We start from the raw sequence: 19,711 nt of genomic DNA on the forward strand, positions 1-19,711 counted from the left end.
AAATTAACAGCCATTGGTATCAAAACTGGTCTTGATGAGTGGATATTTATGAATTGTTCAGAAATGCTCATACTTGGGAATTTGATTTAGCTAAGCTCTTAAAAATATTGACACAAAAAGTAAGGAGAGATCCACCTTAACAGAACAGGCCTTTTACCTTAAGTGAAACTGTAAAGAGCATTACAAAGATATGAGAGTTTTAACAAAGTTTGATTGAGAACAGTGTCACAGTGCCTGCTATTTCCTCTGTCCCAGGATGTGTATCGTGCTAACAAGCTAAAAGATGCAGTGTCAAACTCACATAAGTAGAAGCCCTTTCAAAGATCAGCATCCTCATTAATGACCTGTGCTGAAGTGGAAGGCCATTGTCCAAATATCTTGAACTCAGAGTTTCTCCCGAAAGGCTTTGCACAGCAAAACGTAGATGAGGGGGTCCAGGCAGACGTTGGTGGTAGCGAGCCACTCTTAGTCACCTTCAGTGAAGCCCACTGACAGGTAATCTTGTTATCCACCTGACGGTGAACGTAAGGGAAGCGTGTGATGTGGTAGGGGGTGAAGCAGACCAGGAACACCGCCAGGACGATACACACTCGAGCTTTGATCTTTCGTCTTCCATCTACGTCTGTGCTCCCAGATATTCGGTATGACATGATGACCCTCTTTGAGATGCACGTGTAACAGAATCCCATGACAAGACACAAGGAAAATCACACTGCACTCGAAAGTTACTACTTTATGGTACCGTTTCCCAAACTTACTCTTTATGGACATGCACACTTCTGCTGTGTCATTTGTTGGCTGTTATTTGTAGGCTGTACATTGTTGAACATCATGGTAGGTATGGTATTCACACTGAGCAAGAGAGTCCAGATAATGATGACGGCCACCCTGCCAAACAGAGCACTTTGGCCAAACAGTTTCCCAGCGGGTCGAACGATCTTGAAGAAGCGGTCAAGGCTGATGAGACCCATCAGTATGATACTCATGTACAGACAGAGGTAGAATAGTGAGCTAACATGGCAATCGAGCTTCATTAATCCGTCGGAAGCTCCAGGCAAATTACTCAGCGCCTTTAGCGGGATCATCAAGGTCATCAGAAGGTCAGCCACCACAAGGTTCTTCAGGTAGACAATGAATGCGGATTTGGCCTTTAGTTTCCAGGAGATGCAGACTGTCACAATATTTAGCACAAGAGCAGGGATGAACAGCGCAAAATAGAGACAGGCCATCACCAGGTTGAAGAAGTTCATATCGAGTCCACAGATCACAAGCAGAGGAGATGCCATGACTTCAGAGTGCTGTCTGGTGTGTTTGAATGTGACCACAAAAGTGCAAGTGCAAGCAAACCCTTGGTGTGGTTGGTGTGAAATTGGTGACGGTACGTGTCTTTATCTCTGTGTTGTTTATAAGCACTCTAAGAACGCTAAGCGTTCTCACCCACACCTATTTACGTAGCAGACATTGCATGACTTCTGAGTGCTGTCTGGCGAGTTTGAATATCTGTGTAACTCTTTATTCCTCTGGTCTATGATTACATGGTGAATAAGACAATAGTTGAAGTGAGAGGTGGTTGTGGTGGTGGTGGTGGTGAGTTATGCCTTGGATTCAGTGCTGTCCATAAATATCCTGTCCTGCAGCTCAAAACTAATTTTCTGTGCCTGCAATATGGGTGTGCAGAAATTGACTGTTTTTGCAGCCAGGCATGCAGCATACATTGGGCAATCGTGTTGTCTTGTTTGAACACACTGCTCGGTCACATTTTGTTTTCATTGTGTTGTTCAGCCTAAATTGCATAGTTCAACCAAACACTACCATGTTGTCTACATAATAAGGGCAACTAACATATTCTGACAGTTGTCTGAACCACTACACTACCAGTTGTCTTGACTAAAATGAATTAAGTTCAGTGGACATGTGGTGGTTGTGAAGATGATCACGTAGCTGACCAATGTGTTAGAAACAGATGCAGACTGAGCAGATAAGGAAGGTGTGAGAGAACCATGTGATCTCCCAGCCCCAGGGGTGACATAGGGGTTAAGAGAGAGAAAGGGTGGGTAAGGGAGCATGAACATACAGGAAGCATTTTGTGGGGGCAGCCGTGGCCTACTGGTTAATGGTTGCCAGTTTGATCCCCGACCAGTAGTCCATGGCTGAAGTGTCCTTGAGCAAGGCAACTAACCACTCACTGCTCCCCGAGCGCCGCTATAGCAGGCAGCTCACTGCGTCAGGATTAGTGTGTGCTGAGTGTTTTTCACTAATTCACGGATTGGGATAAATGCAGAGACCAAATTTCCCTCACGGGATCAAAAGGGTATATACATGGATTTCTGTGTCACGAAAACATGCGTGCGCAACTAAGGCAGAAAGCACCATAAAACAGCATAGAGCAAGGCTCTCCATGAAAAGAATAAAATGAGTTTTTGTGCTGAAAACTGCACCAATTCGAAATCACGATGGTTAGAGAATGTTCAATATGTTCAATATCCCTAACGGAATGCATGTCTTCGCCAAAAATGACAAAATACTGTAACGATTTGATAGCGACACACACAGTTGTCCAATCAAAAGGTTTATTTGCTGAGAACGAGAGCAGGGACACAGACACAGATCACAATGCACACAGGGCAGGTCAAGAAGACACACACACTACACCAACAGGGGAGGTCGCAGCCCCCCACACAAAAAGGATCACACATGAGGGAAAACTAAAAGGGAAACATGTCACAATAAAGACGCTAACATTACACTCAAAACTAAGGAGAATTAACGACATAAACCCCCCAAATGTTCGCTCTCGTATCCCAGGATGCCCTGCGCGGGAGAACGCTAACACTGTCTTTTTGCGCCGACGCTACATAGCTCCCCCAACAAGCCATTGCCGTCCTCGGCAACAACCACGAGGTAGCCACATGCTAGTGTCGGCGCCCGCCACTCAGTCCAGTGCGACAGTACCGCCAAATCACGTGGGGTGCACACGCCGCAGGAGCTCACTCAACGGGGCGCCACGCTGCTAGCAATCCAGTTCGGGCGTGCTAGCAGTCACGTGTCCGACCCCGCTCGTCACCAGCTCCCTCTCAGCAGCCGCCCTCAGGCTGCACTTTCCGCGGCGTGTCACCACAGCACTCCTCCTCTCCTGGCGGGGCCCTAGGTGGCCTTTCCAACCGTCGACACTGTACCAAGCACCGGGGTTCGAGGGGGGCCAGATGAAGCTGCACCAACGCCACTCCGCTCCGTCGAGTCGCCGACCAGGACAGACAGGCACCGACTCCGCAGCAACCGGACCGCGCTGAGCTCTCCCGCTGCAGCTACCGTCTTCGGCGTCCCTCCTCGTGTTGCCTCCTCGCAGAGCCGTCCTGCTCTGCTCCTGGCCCGTTCCACTCCTTCGCGGCCTCGGCGAAGGCACGACCCCCGAGATGGCCATGCTATCGAACTCCACACACAAACTTTTTTCAAAAGGCGCCGGCCAACAGGCCAACTAGAACGGGCGCCCACACAGCACGGTGCCTCTCACACGCACCCAAAAGTTTTAAAGTTCAGAGTTCAGAGGGCATTTCCGTCGAAGCCGCCCCACCGTCGTGAGTTCGCTGCCCTCAGCGGCTCCGCCAACCGTCCATCGTCTGGGAACCTCTTCCTCGCCGCACTCCCTCGGCTCTGCTCACGCATCGCGGCTCGCAGTGGAGTCAGCGCCCAGGCCAGCGTCGTCTTCTCCGCGACCGCTTCTTCCGGCCAGATCTCCTCCAATGGCAGCAGGCAGGTACCGGCGACAGCTCCTCTCCTCCGGCGGTAGTAACGATAGAAGGCCCGAGCTTTTTAGTAGCCCTTACAAGGGCTCTCTCTGGATCCTCTTGCGTGGGCTTCCACCCAGTGGTGAGGTCTCCCGCTCCCAGCTTCTCTCGCTGAGTGGAGGCCATGTCCGAAAGTCGCTTCTGACACCAATGTAACGATTTGATAGCGACACACACAGTTGTCCAATCAAAAGGTTTATTTGCTGAGAACGAGAGCAGGGACACAGACACAGATCACAATGCACACAGGGCAGGTCAAGAAGACACACACACTACACCAACAGGGGAGGTCGCAGCCCCCCACACAAAAAGGATCACACATGAGGGAAAACTAAAAGGGAAACATGTCACAATAAAAACATTACACTCAAAACTAAGGAGAATTAACGACATAAACCCCCCAAATGTTCGCTCTCGTATCCCAGGATGCCCTGCGCGGGAGAGCGCTAACACTGTCTTTTTGCGCCGACGCTACAATACAATGTTATATTAATAATGCAAATGAACGGCAAACTCTGAAATATAGCCTAAAATGAGATGTTATTATCATTGAAACAACAGGGGTATACAAAAATTCCGATTGTAGCTTACAGCAGCCGACTATTTAGGTTAAGTTTATAACGTTGTGGACGGCCACCAAGCGTCTTCTGCCCCACGGCTGCACGCGCATCTAGTTTTGTTGGTAAACGGGAAACCCGTGTATATACTTATACTTAACAAGCAATACAGGAAGCCACAACAGTGGGGGAGTTTTTAGATGGGCAAGCTGACGCCTTGTCATCTGATGTCTGAGATCTAGCGCTGCAGTTCCCACGGCCTTGACAGATTTTCCCTAGAGCTGATGCCTTTTCATCGCCTCTCTGAGACCTGATTCTGACTGCAGAGGATATCCTAATATGGGCACCACGCCCTGGTCAAAATCTCAATCTTCTACACACCCAAAGGCTGCAATGATGGCATCAATATTAAACAACAACCATTGTTGATAACACATAGGAAAGCAAAGTTGAAAATGAGGTCTTTGTTTCTCCAAAGGGACCTCTCACTACTTCCTCCCCTTCCCTGTGCAATTTAAATTCTCCCAAACGCGCATCTCGTCGGTCATTGGTTGAAACACTTTATTTTGCCTTTGAGTGGGTTGCTAACCCTTATTGGTAGCATCTGTTTTTGTGTACAGATCTCGGAGCCTAGGCTGCCTACAGAGACACGTTTTCTGACGGCCTGCTTATGGGGCAGACAGCTAGCGGATCGGTAGGAAAGATTAGATGAATGTGATCATTTATGTTTGAGCCTTTTTTGGGCCTGAAATCGCCGATACAACCTTTAAGTTGACCTCAGCTTGGATTAGAGGAAGGCTATTTCACAGCTGAAAAACATGAAATAGCTGTCCTCTTGTCTCAGCCCAAGTCCAATTTAAGTTCAACATAAGATCTAGTGTTTCCTCTATGTTTATTTCAGCATGGCGGCCCACCACAGTTTAATTAATACCCCCACGGTATCCAGGGTTGCCAACTTTGGGTGTTTGGCTGGAGTGAGATTTTGTGAAGTCGTAGTGCGTGTGCGTTAAATTTTTCCCTAAACCTAATTTTAAAAATGTCTGTCCCCAGACTTTTTTGCTATGTACAGTATAATCCATGATTTAAGTTTCTTCAAAATGTACAATTATTGATTGCACTTGAAAACAAGACCAGTGTTTTAACCCTGTGGCATGGAAGGATTATGAGCCACTGGGCCCCTGGGCACAGACATGAAAAGGGCCCCCCTGAAAAAGGTAGTAGCTTAGTAGAAAAAAATGAAAAATAACCCCTTAAATGATGACTTCTGGCGAGTTTTGTGGAAAGAAATTGACAGATTGAGACTTATGAATGTGTGTATGAGTGTACGTATGTATCAGGGATGCAAATAGCCTAAAATATTTTTTTCCACCCACCATTGTGGCTGGTGGATTCCAAAGTCTACCAGCCACTAGAGATACAGTATGAACATTTGATGAAAAATTATGACCAAAATGATCACGGTTATTGGTATTGCAATATGATTAAAATGTGGTGACTTTTCTTCTAAACCTACCATCAATGTTGGACAGAACTCATAATTGGCCTGCCCTCCATGCCCAGTAGCAACAAATTTAAAGGTCAACAGAACAGCTATAGTGTCATAAAAGCCGTGTGGCTCCTTTAAGACCCAATCCACTGGTGTGAGTTCTGGAGCCATCCAACTTTATCTAACTCTATACTATCCTACATCATCTGATTTTAATATTATGTTTAGGCTACAGTATATTTAACATTTAACATTTATTTTCTATTTGGCCTGTTATGAACTTATGCATTGACCAATATAAGCACACTTTTTAAGACACTTAAATACATGCATGCTTAGCATTTTGTGAAAACAAATCATTATGGCTACATCCACAAACTCTTAGCCATGAGCTATATATCCTCTGATTTTAATATTTACACATATGTAGGTTTTGAAATGGTAGCACAGGTAAGCACAGCTCAGTTGTAAGACACTCAAAGCCCAAAATTGGAGACCATATAGAAATGTGCTACCATTTCAAAACCGGATTACTCTGGAACGGCTTATTGTACTTGTGATTGCATTACACCTTTGTGTTCGGTAAGGTCTGCTGTTTATGTTTACGGTTTGTCATGTGTGGAACGAAAAGTTTGTGAGATATTCCTCCTATAGGAATTGAAATGAGCGCAGAGCTATAGTAGCCTAATATGATTATTTCTTGAAAGTTAATTTATTTTTCTCGCGAACCGTTTATCGCAGCAAATAGCGGCTATAGCACCTTATAAAAGATGAGAAAAAGTTATTTCATGTGATGTCTGTGAGGCTACTTCGCGAGTAGTTCCTATAAGAATGGGCGGCCACAATTTATGTCGGTCTGCCTCATGTCTAAAGCAGCATGTTCCGTGAAGGTGCCGCGGACCGGATTAAAATAGCCTGGTCAGCGAATCAACAATCAGAGAAAACTGCGCTGAGAACGTTGTAGGCGGATATTAGACCTACCTGCTGTTGGTCTAGACATATCTATGCCTTAAACTCGTATCCTGTCATTTAGAAACAATGCTGTGGTCTAGTCTAGTCATCAACAAAAAATGAACGGATTGCAAAAAAAAAAAGAATGGATTTGGCGTGACATTTCTTGAGTGTGCGTGAGAGCGTGAGATTGGTGCTGAAAGCGTGAGTGTCACGCCAGAAGCGTGAGAGTTGGCAACCCTGCGGTATCAGAATCAGGGCAGACGCACATTGTAGTTGCAGTTGCTTTTTAAATAATCCTGCCGACGTATCCTCCACTGCTGGCTGCCGCTCACATTGCAATTTAACAACAAGTAGCCTAAAACTAGTTAGAGGTTATGGCCCGTCCAGTTTCACTTCACATATATTGTATTGATGTAGCCTATTTAAAACATTAACTTTCCTCTCAGTGTTTCCTCTTCATTTAGCGGTGCCACTGCTTCAGAATTAGGGGAAACGCAAAATATTGTCTGGAAGCATAGTAGGCTAAATGCCCTCCGCTGGCTGCTGAAAATTGCAGTTTAACAAAAAACAGCAATGCTCATTCGAGGTACCTGTCTAGTTTTATTCCATAAATATATTGTTTTTATAGACTTTAGTGGCATGCGCAATCAAGAGCTTCCATGTGCTACGCATGTTTGTCAACATCGCAAAACCTAAAATTTTTGCACAACTTGGTGGAAAGGTGTAGCACAGGCTAAGGTAAACCCATTCATTTCTGAAGATGATCGTATTGAAAGTACATGTATTTCCCATATCGTAGCCTATTAGCTTGCTCGTAACAACAGCAAAAATGAAACTGGAGAGTGGATGTCTCCGCGAAGACACCACTGTTACATTAGATGTGCACTCAATCGCGAATCGACGCAGTAAAAAAGCAACGACTGGTAGTAACGAATTTAAATGGCAAAACTTGGCCAAAAACATTTTGTATGCACTCGCGGTGATGGCCTAGTAGACCTAATGTGAATCATGGACTATAAAGTAAAGGAGATTTGCACCAAATAAAGGCAGTGTTGTGGGTTGTGATTCTACAACATGTTGGCACAAAACTTAATTTCTGTCATAAAGGAAGTAGCCTAAGCTAAGCGTTTCTCTTTTTCAACGTGAACTACCGGTAGCCTATGTTCAAGCGTTCAAGTCAAATGACATGTGGTTTAATGCATGGGTTAACGTGATGTGAGTCAGACAGAAGATGGGCCTGTCTTCTCTCTTCTCTCCTGTTCCTCTCAAGTCACGTTAGGCTAAATGCTGTGATTAGCAACTAGAATTAAAAAAAACATCCCGGGAGTGACACCCGACCCCCAGTTTATTCATACTAGCCTTGTAACCTTTTTTTTCTTGTGCGTGGGGGGGGGAGGGGGGGGGGGGGGCTATGTGTATGGCATTATTAAATTAAGAAAATAGCTTACCAAATAATTAAATTAGCTTTAGTTTGTCCATGATGGACTTAGCACCATGCCTCCTATGTCATGCAGCATCAGAGCCTGTCTCTTGTCCTCCCTGATTTCCTTAACCTGCCCCTTTAAACTCTTAAATTAAGCTCTGGTAAGTATGTATTAATCACCTAACTTAAAGAAACGTAGATAGCTTAATTAAACATATACAAAAAAATAAATACTTTCAGGGTCAATGTAATTATTTTTCCTGCTGAAATGATTGAGCACAGGGTTTCTCAGGACTGTTGGTTATATTTTTGTTGTCTATTTCATTACATACATTTTTACTTGCAGAAAAACATATTCAGAAAATATTTAATATTAAATTAAATAGCCTAAAGAAAAGAAGGTTTAGCATTTGTACCTAAAATAACATTAAAAGTTACAGGATACTGTAGGTTATATAGTAGGATTATATATAACAGTCACCAAATCATAAATACTTCAAAATCCTTACAAAAGAATACAAAGAAAACTCTGTCTATTGTTTGCTGTTTCCCATGCTGTGAATCATGCTAACAAGCTAAATGACACAGAAGGAGAAGCCCTTTCAAAGATGAACCTCCTGGCTATTGACCTGGTAAGAAGTGGAAGACCATTGAGGAAGTATCTTGAATTCATAGAGTTTCTTCCGGAAGGCTTTGCATAGCAAAAAATAGATGAGGGGGTCCATGCACACATTGCTAGTCGCCATCCACAGAGTGATGCTCTTAGCCACCTTCAGGGAAGCCCAGTGGCAGTTAAACTTGTTCTCCACCTGATGGTGAACGTAAGGGAAGCGTATGATGTGGTAGGGGGTGAAGCAGACCAGGAACACCGCCAGAACGATAAACACTCGAGCTTTGATCTTTTGTCTACAATTGACGTCCCTGTTCCCTGATTTCCTGTGTGACTCAATGACTCTCTTCATTATGCCTAAGTAGCAGAATCCGATGACAACAGACACAACAAGGAAAATCACACTGCACTCGAAAGTCACTATTTTATGGTACCATTTCCCAAGCTCACTCTTAATGGACATGCACACTTCTGCTGTGTTATTTGTTGTAGGCTGTACATTGTTGAACATCATGGTAGGTATGGTATTCACACTGAGCCAGAGAGTCCAGATAATGATGACGGCCACCCTGCCAAACAGAGCACTTTGGCCAAACAGTTTCCCAGCGGGTCGAACGATCTTGAAGAAGCGGTCAAGGCTGATGAGACCCATCAGTATGATACTCATGTGCAGGCAGAGGTAGAATAGTGAGCTAACATGGCAATCGAGCTTCATTAATCCGTCGGAAACTCCAGGCAAATTACTCAGCGCCTTTAGCGGGATCATCAAGGTCATCAGAAGGTCAGCCACCACAAGGTTCTTCAGGTAGACAATGAATGCGGATTTGGCCTTTAGTTTCCAGGAGATGCAGACTGTCACAATATTTAGCACAAGAGCAGGGATGAACAGCGCAAAATAGAGACAGGCCATCACCAGGTTGAAGAAGTTCATATCGAGTCCACAGATCACAAGCGGAGGAGATGCCATGACATCAGAGTGCTGTCTGGTGTGAAGAGAATGAAGGTAGATCCAAGGCACTCTGCTGATAAAAAAAAGTCCTTTATTGAGTGGTCACTGACGCAGCGACGTGTTTCCACTCAAACAGAGTCTTTATCAAAGTGGTGACTGGTGTGCTGTCTGGTGTGTTTGAATGTCCTGTGAAACTCTTTGGTCCGAGGTCACATGACTATGTGACATGAAAGTGTACGTGTGAGCAAACCCTTGGTGTGGTTAGTGGGAAATTGGTGACAGTACGTGTCTTTTTCAAAAAACACTCTGTCCAGCAGCTATTTAAGCAGCACACATGTGTCCACACGTGTTGTTTGAACACATAGCTTGGTCAAATTTCATTTTCATTTTGTTGTTCAGTAGCAGCACTTAAGTAGTGGTTATCAGCCTAAAGCAGATCTAGTCCCACCAAACTCACTACCATGTCATCTCTATATAATAAGGCCAACTAACACGTCAGATTTCTCATTAAAATAGATTAAGTTCAGTGGGAATCTGGTGGTGGTTACACTGTAAACAGATGAAGGCTCAGCAGTTAAAGAAGGTGCTAGATGAGCATGGGAGATGACACAAAAGTCAATCGAAAGGTCCTTTAGGCCAGCGTTTCTCAAACTATGGGCCGCGGACCGGCACTTGTCCGCAATGTGGAGACTGCTGGTCCGCGGAGCCGTGGAGTGAAATTAGGCCCGGTGCTTCGTGTGATAATGTGCTGTGCAATTGATCAAGGAACTGCGGACCAGAAAAAGAGTGTTTCTGCAATCAGGAGGAAATGCTAATTCAATGTCATTAAACATAGAGCAGTTTAATTAAGTGGTGGTATGAGCGTTCATTCAATGCATGCGTGTGCGCGACAGAAACTGAAATTACCTGATAACGTTGGTAGCAAACCTCTGCTTCAACCTGTCGGAAGGCTATTTAACTATTTATCGGCATTGAATAGAACTGTGGATTCTTGCAACTTCCATAGAAACAGAGCAGAGACTGTATAATTCACTGTCTAGCATTGAGTAGGCCTCTGAGTATAGTCAAATTTGAATATAACGTGGCCAAAAGCTATTGTAGTCTTATTAGTCTTCCTAATTAATCTCCAGATCAGAGATTTACGCTTATCTGCTCCGCTGTTTACCATACACAAAAGCTGGTATTATGTTTCCTGAATCCTTACATTCAGGCATTGAAATGAAATTTCTTTAAAAAGCATGTACTTTTTTTCTCCATTTGCCTTCCAGTGTATGATGCTTACATGAGGGAAACATTCCAAAACAATAGCACCCATATAGTTGCTGTTCTTTTGAGAAGTATTTTCATGCAAGCATCATGAACTAGTGCCAGAATTACATATCAGTCAATTCTCAAACATTAGGCCTACTTCTCTCACGTGGCTTTCAGAAGTAGTGGTTTTAAAGACTAAAGATTAACTTCTAAAACTAATCTTAAGTTAGTTTTTACATTATACATCTCTTCATGGCCTTGAAACAGCTTGCATGCATCTCTACCCCCTGTGGTTCTTGTCCGATATAATGAAATAATTGAGCTCACCAGCTTCCTGTAGCAGAGGCACAGCGCTACCATGTATACAGCCATGGCATAATCCTTTTATCTCACTCGCCATTTGTCTTGTAACATGCAAAAAACACCTCTTGCCAGCTAATTGTTGGAGCAGAAGTAACCCAACGGAACACTTTAGTTACACGTCCAATGTAGCCCCCTGCGAGTTTCCTTGGCGACTGGGCAATACTGACTCAAGTGACTCACACAACCCGGATCAATTTAGTGAGTGACTCAGAATAACCTGAATCCTTAAAAGAAACCGAGTTTGCCAGCTCTAACCACTCCTCAAATTGAGGCACTCCCATGTATTCAGCCATACACCATTTATCTCACTCGTCTTGTAACACATAAAAAACCACCTCATGGAAAAAGGTTAAATAGTTGATTTTTTTTCAGAGTGCAATAAAGTAATGTTCTACCTTTCAAACTATCTACCATAAGAAATGAAGATCATTTTATTAAAAACTTAAGATTAGATTATCAAACACGGTTATTACCTGTGACACATGATTCCTTGCTGCCTCCCATAAACAACAATGTATGCATTCATATAAATATGAAAATAATAAATGTAAGGTTTGAAATAAAGGAAGGTTTGAAAGGTCTGAAATACTTCAGTTAGGAAATCTGAACTGGATGAAACGCATATAAGAAATTATATTTTATATTTCATTATATTTCACATACAAATAGTATACTATACAGAATACAAAATAATATACATACATAAAAAAAAAAATAGATTCCCCTGAAATTCAGAACTGTTCATCAAAATAAGTGTTCATGTCAAGATCGCAAATGAAAGGTCAAAAGAATAGTTTCTGCAAAACAATATGAAAGATGATTTAGTTTGCAAAAATGTGTGTGTCAATATAACAAACCCAAAGATGCAGCCTCACAGTAAGGAGAAGCTGTAAGCGCAGTACTGAACTCCCTTTCAAACTGAAGTGTCTGTGTTCTCCTGGGCTGCTGTGGTAAACCAGTGCCCAAATATCTTGAGCTCATACAACTTCTCCCGAAACGCTTTGCAGAGTAAAATGTAGATTAGGGGGTCCAGGCAGACGTTGGTCGAGGAGAGCCACAGAGTGAAGCTCTTAGTCACCTTCAGGGAAGCCCAGTGGCAGTTAATCTTGTTCTCCACCTGACGGTGAACGTAAGGGAAGCGTGTGATGTGGTAGGGGGCGAAGCAGACCAGGAACACCGCCAGAACGATAAACACTCGAGCTCTGATCTTTCGATTACCTTCCTTGTTTGTGCTTCCTGAATTTCGATACGACTCAATGACCTTTTTTGCAATGCACGTGTAGCAGAATCCAATAACGACCAACATAACTAAGAAAATCACGTTGCATTCAATAATTATGGCATGATGGTACTGCTTCCCCAGGTCACTCTTCATGGCCATGCACAGCTCGGCAGTGTTGTTTTGGGGATTTCCGCTCGTGAGGACCATGGTGGGTATGGTGTTCACGCTGAGATAGAGAGTCCAGATAAGGATGACGACCACCTTGCCAAACAGGGGATTGTGGCCGAACCTTTTCCCGCCTGGCTGGACGATCTTGAAGAAGCGGTCGAGGCTGATGAGCCCCATCAGTATCATGCTCATGTACATGCAGAGGTAGAACAGCACGCTGCTGAACTGGCAGGCAAAGGCACGCAAGCCGTGAGGGGCCCCGGGGATCTCGCTGCCGGCCTTCAGCGGGATGATCAAGGTCATCAGAAGGTCAGCCGCCACAAGGCTCTTCAAGTAGACGACAAACGCAGAATTGGGCTTCAGCTTCCAGGAGATCCAAGCTGCCATGATGTTCAGCAGGAGAGTGGGGATGAACAAAACAAAGTAGAGGCATGTTATCACGAGTTTGACCGTCTTCAGATCTAGCCCACAGTCCCGGAGTGGAGAAAGTGATGCCATGACTTCAGAGTGCTGTCTGGTGTGTTTGAATGTCCTATGAAACTCTTTGGTCCATGATCACATCTCGACGTGACACAAAAGTGCAAGTGCGAGCTGAGCAACCCTTGTTGAGTTGGTGTGAAATTGGGGACAACTTCCTCAACCCCAAATGAGGGACACTTCACTTCCACTTAAATAAGTAATTTTTTAAAAATATACATTTCTTTGACATAAAGAAATGACTTAATTGACATCATTTCACTGCATTTCTTACTTCCAGTAACTATATGCATGTGACAATAAACTTCCTTGTATCCTTGTATTTCTTAAGACCAGCCAGCTCATGCTCCATTCAAATACAGCCTATGGCTAGTCCACAAACTCTAACAATGTTTGTGCCACATTTATAGCACAATATTAACAATGATAAGTATACTATTTAAGTTGGTAAACAACCTTCATTACTTTGGAAATAGAAGTAGGCTATGTAATGGCATGATGCTAGCTAGATATTTTCTGTTTACAATTAAAAGAGAATTAGGAACCTGGTAGCCACCTAGCTATCTGAGTGGAATGTGTTTCGATTAGCATATCATGTGCTGTCCAACTAAGTGTTTCGATTAGCATATCATGTGCTGTCCAACGTTCTCACCCACACCTATTTACGTAGCAGACGTTGTGTGGCAGGCGCGCGGGAACCTATTTTTGACCAGGGGTGCTGAATAACAAAAATAATGGATGTCCGACGATTTAGATTAGATTAGATTCAACTTTATTGTTATTTATCTTCCTTACTGTTACTGCAATATGGGTGTGCAGAAATTGACTGTTTTTGCAGCCACGCATGCAGCATACATTGGGCGGTTGTGTTGTCTTGTTTGAACATGCTGCTCGGTCACATTTTGTTTTCATTGTGTTGTTCAGCCTAAATCACATCTAGTTCAACCAAACACTACCATGTCGTCTGTATAATAAGGGCAACCAACATATTCTGACAGTTGTCTGACTAAAATTAATTAAGTTCAGTGGACATGTGGTGGTTGTGTCAAGCTGACCAATGTAAACAGATGCAGACTGAGCAGATAAGGAAGGTGTGAGAGAACCATGTGATCTCCCAGCCCCAGGCGTACTGGGGTGACATAGGGGTTGAGAGAGAGAGAGAAAGGGTGGGTAAGGGAGCATGAACATACAGGAAGCCACAACAGAAAGGTGGAGTTTTTTTGGCCTTAATGGAGATGGGCAAGCTGACGCTTTTTTTATCTGATGTCTGAGATCTAGCTCTGCAGTTCCGACGACCTTGACAGATTTTCCCAAGAGCTGATGCCTTTTCATCGGCTCTCTGAGACCTGATTCTGACTGCAGAGGATGTCCTAATATGAACACCACGCCCTGGTCAAAATCTCAGTCTTATACACAGCCAAAGGTTGCACTGATGGCATCAATATTAAACAACAGATGTGTATTTTCTTTGAAAGTGAATAAATAACTGTTTAAAACCATTGTTAATAACACACCGGAAAGTAAAGTTGAAAATGAGATCTCACCTGTTTCTCCAAAGGGACCTCCCACTATTTCCTCCCCTTCCCTCCCGTGCAATTAAAACTCTCCTAAACGCGTATCTTGTCGATTATTGGTTGAAACACTTTATTTTGCCTTTGAGTGGGTTGCCAACCCTTATTGGTAGCAACTGTTTTTGTGTACAGATCTCGGAGCCTAGGCTGCCTACAGAGACACGTTTTTTGACGGCCTGCTTATGGGGCAGACAGCTAGCGGATCGTTAGGAAAGATTAGATGAATGTGATAATTTATGTTTGGGCCTTTTTTGGGCCTGAAATCACTGATACAACCTTTAAGTTGACCTCAGCTTGGATTAGAGGAAGGCTATTTCACAGCTGAAAAACAGGAAATAGCTGTCCTCTTGTCTCAGCCCAAGTCCAATTTAAGTTCAGCATAAGATCTCAAAATACTTTGTTTTCTTCTCAATCTATTCATATCTGGCCTTATTTCTCCTAAGGGTCCCTCTGGAGAAACAAGTGAGATTTAAATAAGACGTGATTTATTTCTCATGAGGCAGAAAAGATGTTTTTGAGACAATACATTTTCTTTTGGGAAGAAAGATGTGTTTCCAGTTCACCACTGTTTACGGCCCTTGGATATGGAAAATGGACTTATAGGGCCTAGACCCATTCTAAATAGAGAATTGGTCTGGTGTTAGCAAGGCTATGTGTATGGCTTTATTACATTAAGAAAATAGCTTACCAAATAATTAAATTAGCTTTAGTTTGTCCATGATGGACTTAGCACATTGCCTCCTATGTCATGCAGCATCAGAACCTGTCTCTTGTCCTCCCTGATTTCCTCAACCTGCCCCTTTAAACTCTTAAATTAAGCTCTGGTAAGTATGTATTAATCACCTAACTTAAAGAAACGTAGATAGCTTAATTAAACATACACACAAAAAGAAATACTTTCGGAGTGAAAGTAATTATTTTACCTGCTGAAATGATTGAGCACAGGGTTTCTGTATCAGGTCTGCTGGTTATATTTTTGTTTTCTATTGTATATTTCATTACATAGATACATTTTTACATGCAGAAATGAATAAAACATATTCAGATTCAAATATTAAATGTTTCTACTTTTTACATCAGAAAATATGGTTTAGCATTTGTACCTAACATAGCATGTTAAAAGTTATATTTAAAATGTTAATATATAAAAGGTTATATAGTAGGATTATAACAGCCACCAAATCATAGATACTTCAGAATCCTTACAAAAGATCATAATATAAAGATAACTCTGTCTATTGTTTGCTGTCTCCCATGCTGTGAATCATGCTAACAAGCTAAAGGATGCTAAACTCACAAAATGAGAAGCCCTTTCATAGATGAACCTCATGGCTATTGACCTGGTAAGAAGTGGAAGACCATTGAAGTAGTATCTTGAATTCATAGAGTTTCTTCCGGAAGGCTTTGCATAGCAAAAAATAGATGAGGGGGTCCAGGCACACATTGCTAGTCGCCATCCACAGAGTGATGCTCTTAGCCACCTTCAGGGAAGCCCAGTGGCAGTTAAACTTGTTCTCCACCTGATGGTGAACGTAAGGGAAGCGTATGATGTGGTAGGGGGTGAAGCAGACCAGGAACACCGCCAGAACGATAAACACTCGAGCTTTGATCTTTTGTCTACAATTGACGTCCCTGTTCCCTGATTTCCTGTGTGACTCAATGACTCTCTTCATTATGCCTAAGTAGCAGAATCCGATGACAACAGACACAACAAGGAAAATCACACTGCACTCGAAAGTCACTATTTTATGGTACCATTTCCCAAGCTCACTCTTAATGGACATGCACACTTCTGCTGTGTTATTTGTTGTAGGCTGTACATTGTTGAACATCATGGTAGGTATGGTATTCACACTGAGCCAGAGAGTCCAGATAATGATGACGGCCACCCTGCCAAACAGAGCACTTTGGCCAAACAGTTTCCCAGCGGGTCGAACGATCTTGAAGAAGCGGTCAAGGCTGATGAGACCCATCAGTATGATACTCATGTGCAGGCAGAGGTAGAATAGTGAGCTAACATGGCAATCGAGCTCCATTAATCCGTCGGAAGCTCCAGGCAAATTACTCAGCGCCTTTAGCGGGATCATCAAGGTCATCAGAAGGTCAGCCACCACAAGGTTCTTCAGGTAGACAATGAATGCGGATTTGGCCTTTAGTTTCCAGGAGATGCAGACTGTCACAATATTTAGCACAAGAGCAGGGATGAACAGCGCAAAATAGAGACAGGCCATCACCAGGTTGAAGAAGTTCATATCGAGTCCACAGATCACAAGCGGAGGAGATGCCATGACATCTGTGCTGTCTGGTGTGAAGAGAATGAAGGTAGATCCAAGGCACTCTGCTGATAAAAAAAAGTCCTTTATTGAGTGGTCACTGACGCAGCGACGTGTTTCCACTCAAACAGAGTCTTTATCAAAGTGGTGACTGGTGTGCTGTCTGGTGTGTTTGAATGTCCTGTGAAACTCTTTGGTCCGAGGTCACATGACTATGTGACTCGAAAGTGTACGTGTGAGCAAACCCTTGGTGTGGTTAGTGGGAAATTGGTGACAGTACGTGTCTTTTTCAAAAAGCACTCTGTCCAGCAGCTATTTAGGCAGCACACGTGTCCACACGTGTTGTTTGAACACATAGCTTGGTCATATTTCATTTTCATTTTGTTGTTCAGTAGCAGCACTTAAGTAGTGGTTATCAGCCTAAAGCAGATCTAGTCCCACCAAACTCACTACCATGTCATCTCTATATAATAAGGCCAACTAACACGTCAGATTTCTCATTAAAATAGATTAAGTTCAGTGGGAATCTGGTGGTGGTTACACTGTAAACAGATGAAGGCTCAGCAGTTAAAGAAGGTGCTAGATGAGCATGGGAGATGACACAAAAGTCATTCGAAAGGTCCTTTAGGCCTTTATGGTTGAGATCATATGGACAATCAAGTTGCCTGTAACAAAGGGAAGTAGCTCTTGCCTTTGAGAAATACCTTGAGTTAAAAATATTTATTCACTATTAGCCAATAAATCGACCAAAATGGGACATCCATAAATGGACACCAGTTCAGTGTTTTTTTATTTGCTAGTTTGGTTGTTGTCTTTTATGCTAGTACTTTGGTGTTAGATTGTCCATAGTTATGTTTAAGGACATGTCAAATACAACTGATACAGTACATTTAAGATGTCTTTAAGTGGAACACACTGCAAGATTACCTTATGAAAGCACTTCCCCTTTCTGCTCAAACAATTCATAAGGAGTCCCTTAGGGCTGCAGCTATCGATTTTTTTTGTAATCGATTAATCTAGCACTTTATCGATCGATTAATCGGATAATTTTTTTTTGCATTTTTAAACAACCAAAACAAATAATGCATAACGAAAATGACATGGCTGTAAAATGATCAAGCAATTGGCACAGAGGTCATTATTCTAACTCCAACATTTGGCTCCAAAACTAAGCCCATTTATTGCAATTTACCCATTTAGTGTTTATAAGTGCCAGTGACAACAATTAAATAATGTTCAAAATGCTCTCTGTAAAATTGCAGCCTCTTGTGCATGACTTGAGCAAAGCTGTCCATACTATGTTGTGAAGTGCTGGGAGGGAGAAGAGGGAAAGCAATTTAATGTATTAATATGCACAACAAGTTTCATGCTGTAATCTAGACTTGACATCAAAGTAAATATCTGTTTTATGTAGATTTCTACACCTGCAGCATTAGGCTACTAACAAATAATGTTACCATTAGGCTACTAAAAAATAGCCTACCATTAGGCTACTAACAAATAATTTTACTATTAGGCTACTAAAAAAAAAAATTCTGGGGTGAGCCTATTTGCTATGGCAACCCATCAACCTGTGTGTGTGTGTGTGCACGCGTGCGGTGCGTGAGGGAAGATGAGGGTGCATGCATGTGTGTATAAAAATGGGTTCTTTTTTAGGCATACTGTCTTGCAATTGAACGTGAATAAGTTTACTACTTAAAAACATAAAAAGCTAAACATTATATCACGACATCGCTACAAATACAGTATGTGATTAAAATTAGCCAACATCAATGTAGGCTATAGGCTACGTAGATATGATAGATAGGCTAGATAGATTGATAGATAGCCTAATTTATTGACGCTTGGTGAAACAGCATGGAGTGCATGTTTTCGGTTCAGATGCTTGTTCTTTTCCTTTTTTGAGTAGGCCTATGTAATGATCCCAAAACTTTAGACATTCTCTGACATTTATGGACATCTTGACTCCACCATCGCGCCAGCTAATTCAGAACATAGACATAATCTATGATTCAGACTCTATCACGATTCACGCGCTAGCGGTGTGCTTCCCGAACAACGGAACAATAAAATCCCTGCGCGTATAGTGCGCGTCATAGGAATTTAACGAGGCTTCGAGGCAGGGTTTTTGCCTCGAGTAATTTTTGTAATCGAGTTATTCGAGTAACTCGATGAATCGTTTCAGCCCTAGAGTCCCTCAACATTAGGAGTAATGATTATGAAAGCTTGTTTTGTAAGTGAGAGTGCTCAGACAGTTGCTCAATATGTCAAAAGTTAAAGAAGAATTCCGGTGATTTTCACACACATCTCTGTTTGTCTGTTGGTACGAAAGAAAATGAAAACAATTGGTGCTACCTAGCTTGAGTTGCTGCAGCCAACAGCTAGACTCTGCGGCCATTTTTAACATCAGTATTCGGTGACCTCGACACAGAGATCTACAGTACAGGACAACATTTTGGACACACCTTCTCATTCAATTTGTTTCCTTTATTTTCATGACTATTTACATTGTAGATTCATCAAAACTAATAATGAACACATGTGGAATTATGTACTTAACAAAAAAATGTGAAATAACTGAAAACATGTCTTATATTCTAGTTTCTTCAAAGTTGCTATTTT

At 42.7% G+C, this 19,711-nt stretch overlaps 2 protein-coding genes and 2 pseudogenes across 2 annotated transcripts; all 4 read right to left on the bottom strand.

Moving 5' to 3' along the window:
- Positions 1 to 384: 384 nt before the first annotated feature.
- Positions 385 to 1,250, bottom strand: LOC143121413 (P2Y purinoceptor 13 pseudogene; annotated as a pseudogene).
- A 7,557-nt stretch (positions 1,251 to 8,807) lies between these two features.
- LOC143121414 (P2Y purinoceptor 13-like) lies at positions 8,808 to 9,886 on the bottom strand. The gene has a single exon (XM_076281775.1). The coding sequence runs from the start codon at positions 9,780 to 9,782 to the stop codon at positions 8,808 to 8,810; it is 975 nt and encodes a 324-aa protein (XP_076137890.1). The 5' UTR covers positions 9,783 to 9,886.
- Positions 9,887 to 12,183: 2,297 nt separating this feature from the next.
- Positions 12,184 to 13,266, bottom strand: LOC143121415 (P2Y purinoceptor 13 pseudogene; annotated as a pseudogene).
- Positions 13,267 to 15,999: 2,733 nt separating this feature from the next.
- LOC143121277 (P2Y purinoceptor 13-like) lies at positions 16,000 to 17,206 on the bottom strand. The gene has a single exon (XM_076281642.1). It carries the CDS (start codon positions 17,102 to 17,104, stop codon positions 16,130 to 16,132), a length of 975 nt encoding a protein of 324 aa, XP_076137757.1. The 5' UTR covers positions 17,105 to 17,206; the 3' UTR covers positions 16,000 to 16,129.
- Between the last annotated feature and the right edge of the window lie 2,505 nt (positions 17,207 to 19,711).

The sequence above is a fragment of the Alosa pseudoharengus genome, unplaced genomic scaffold, assembly GCF_046254945.1.
Source record: "Alosa pseudoharengus isolate Yale_2024_CS ecotype anadromous, Long Island Sound unplaced genomic scaffold, YU_APseudo_1.1 YU_APseudo_1.1_scf_13, whole genome shotgun sequence".
NCBI classification, from domain to species: Eukaryota; Metazoa; Chordata; class Actinopteri; order Clupeiformes; family Clupeidae; genus Alosa; species Alosa pseudoharengus.

Excerpts from the sequence above, each read along its gene's own strand:
- LOC143121277 (XM_076281642.1), bottom strand. The coding sequence starts at position 17,104 with ATGGCATCTCCTCCGCTTGTGATCTGTGGACTCGATATGAACTTCTTC.
- LOC143121414 (XM_076281775.1), bottom strand. The coding sequence starts at position 9,782 with ATGGCATCTCCTCCGCTTGTGATCTGTGGACTCGATATGAACTTCTTC.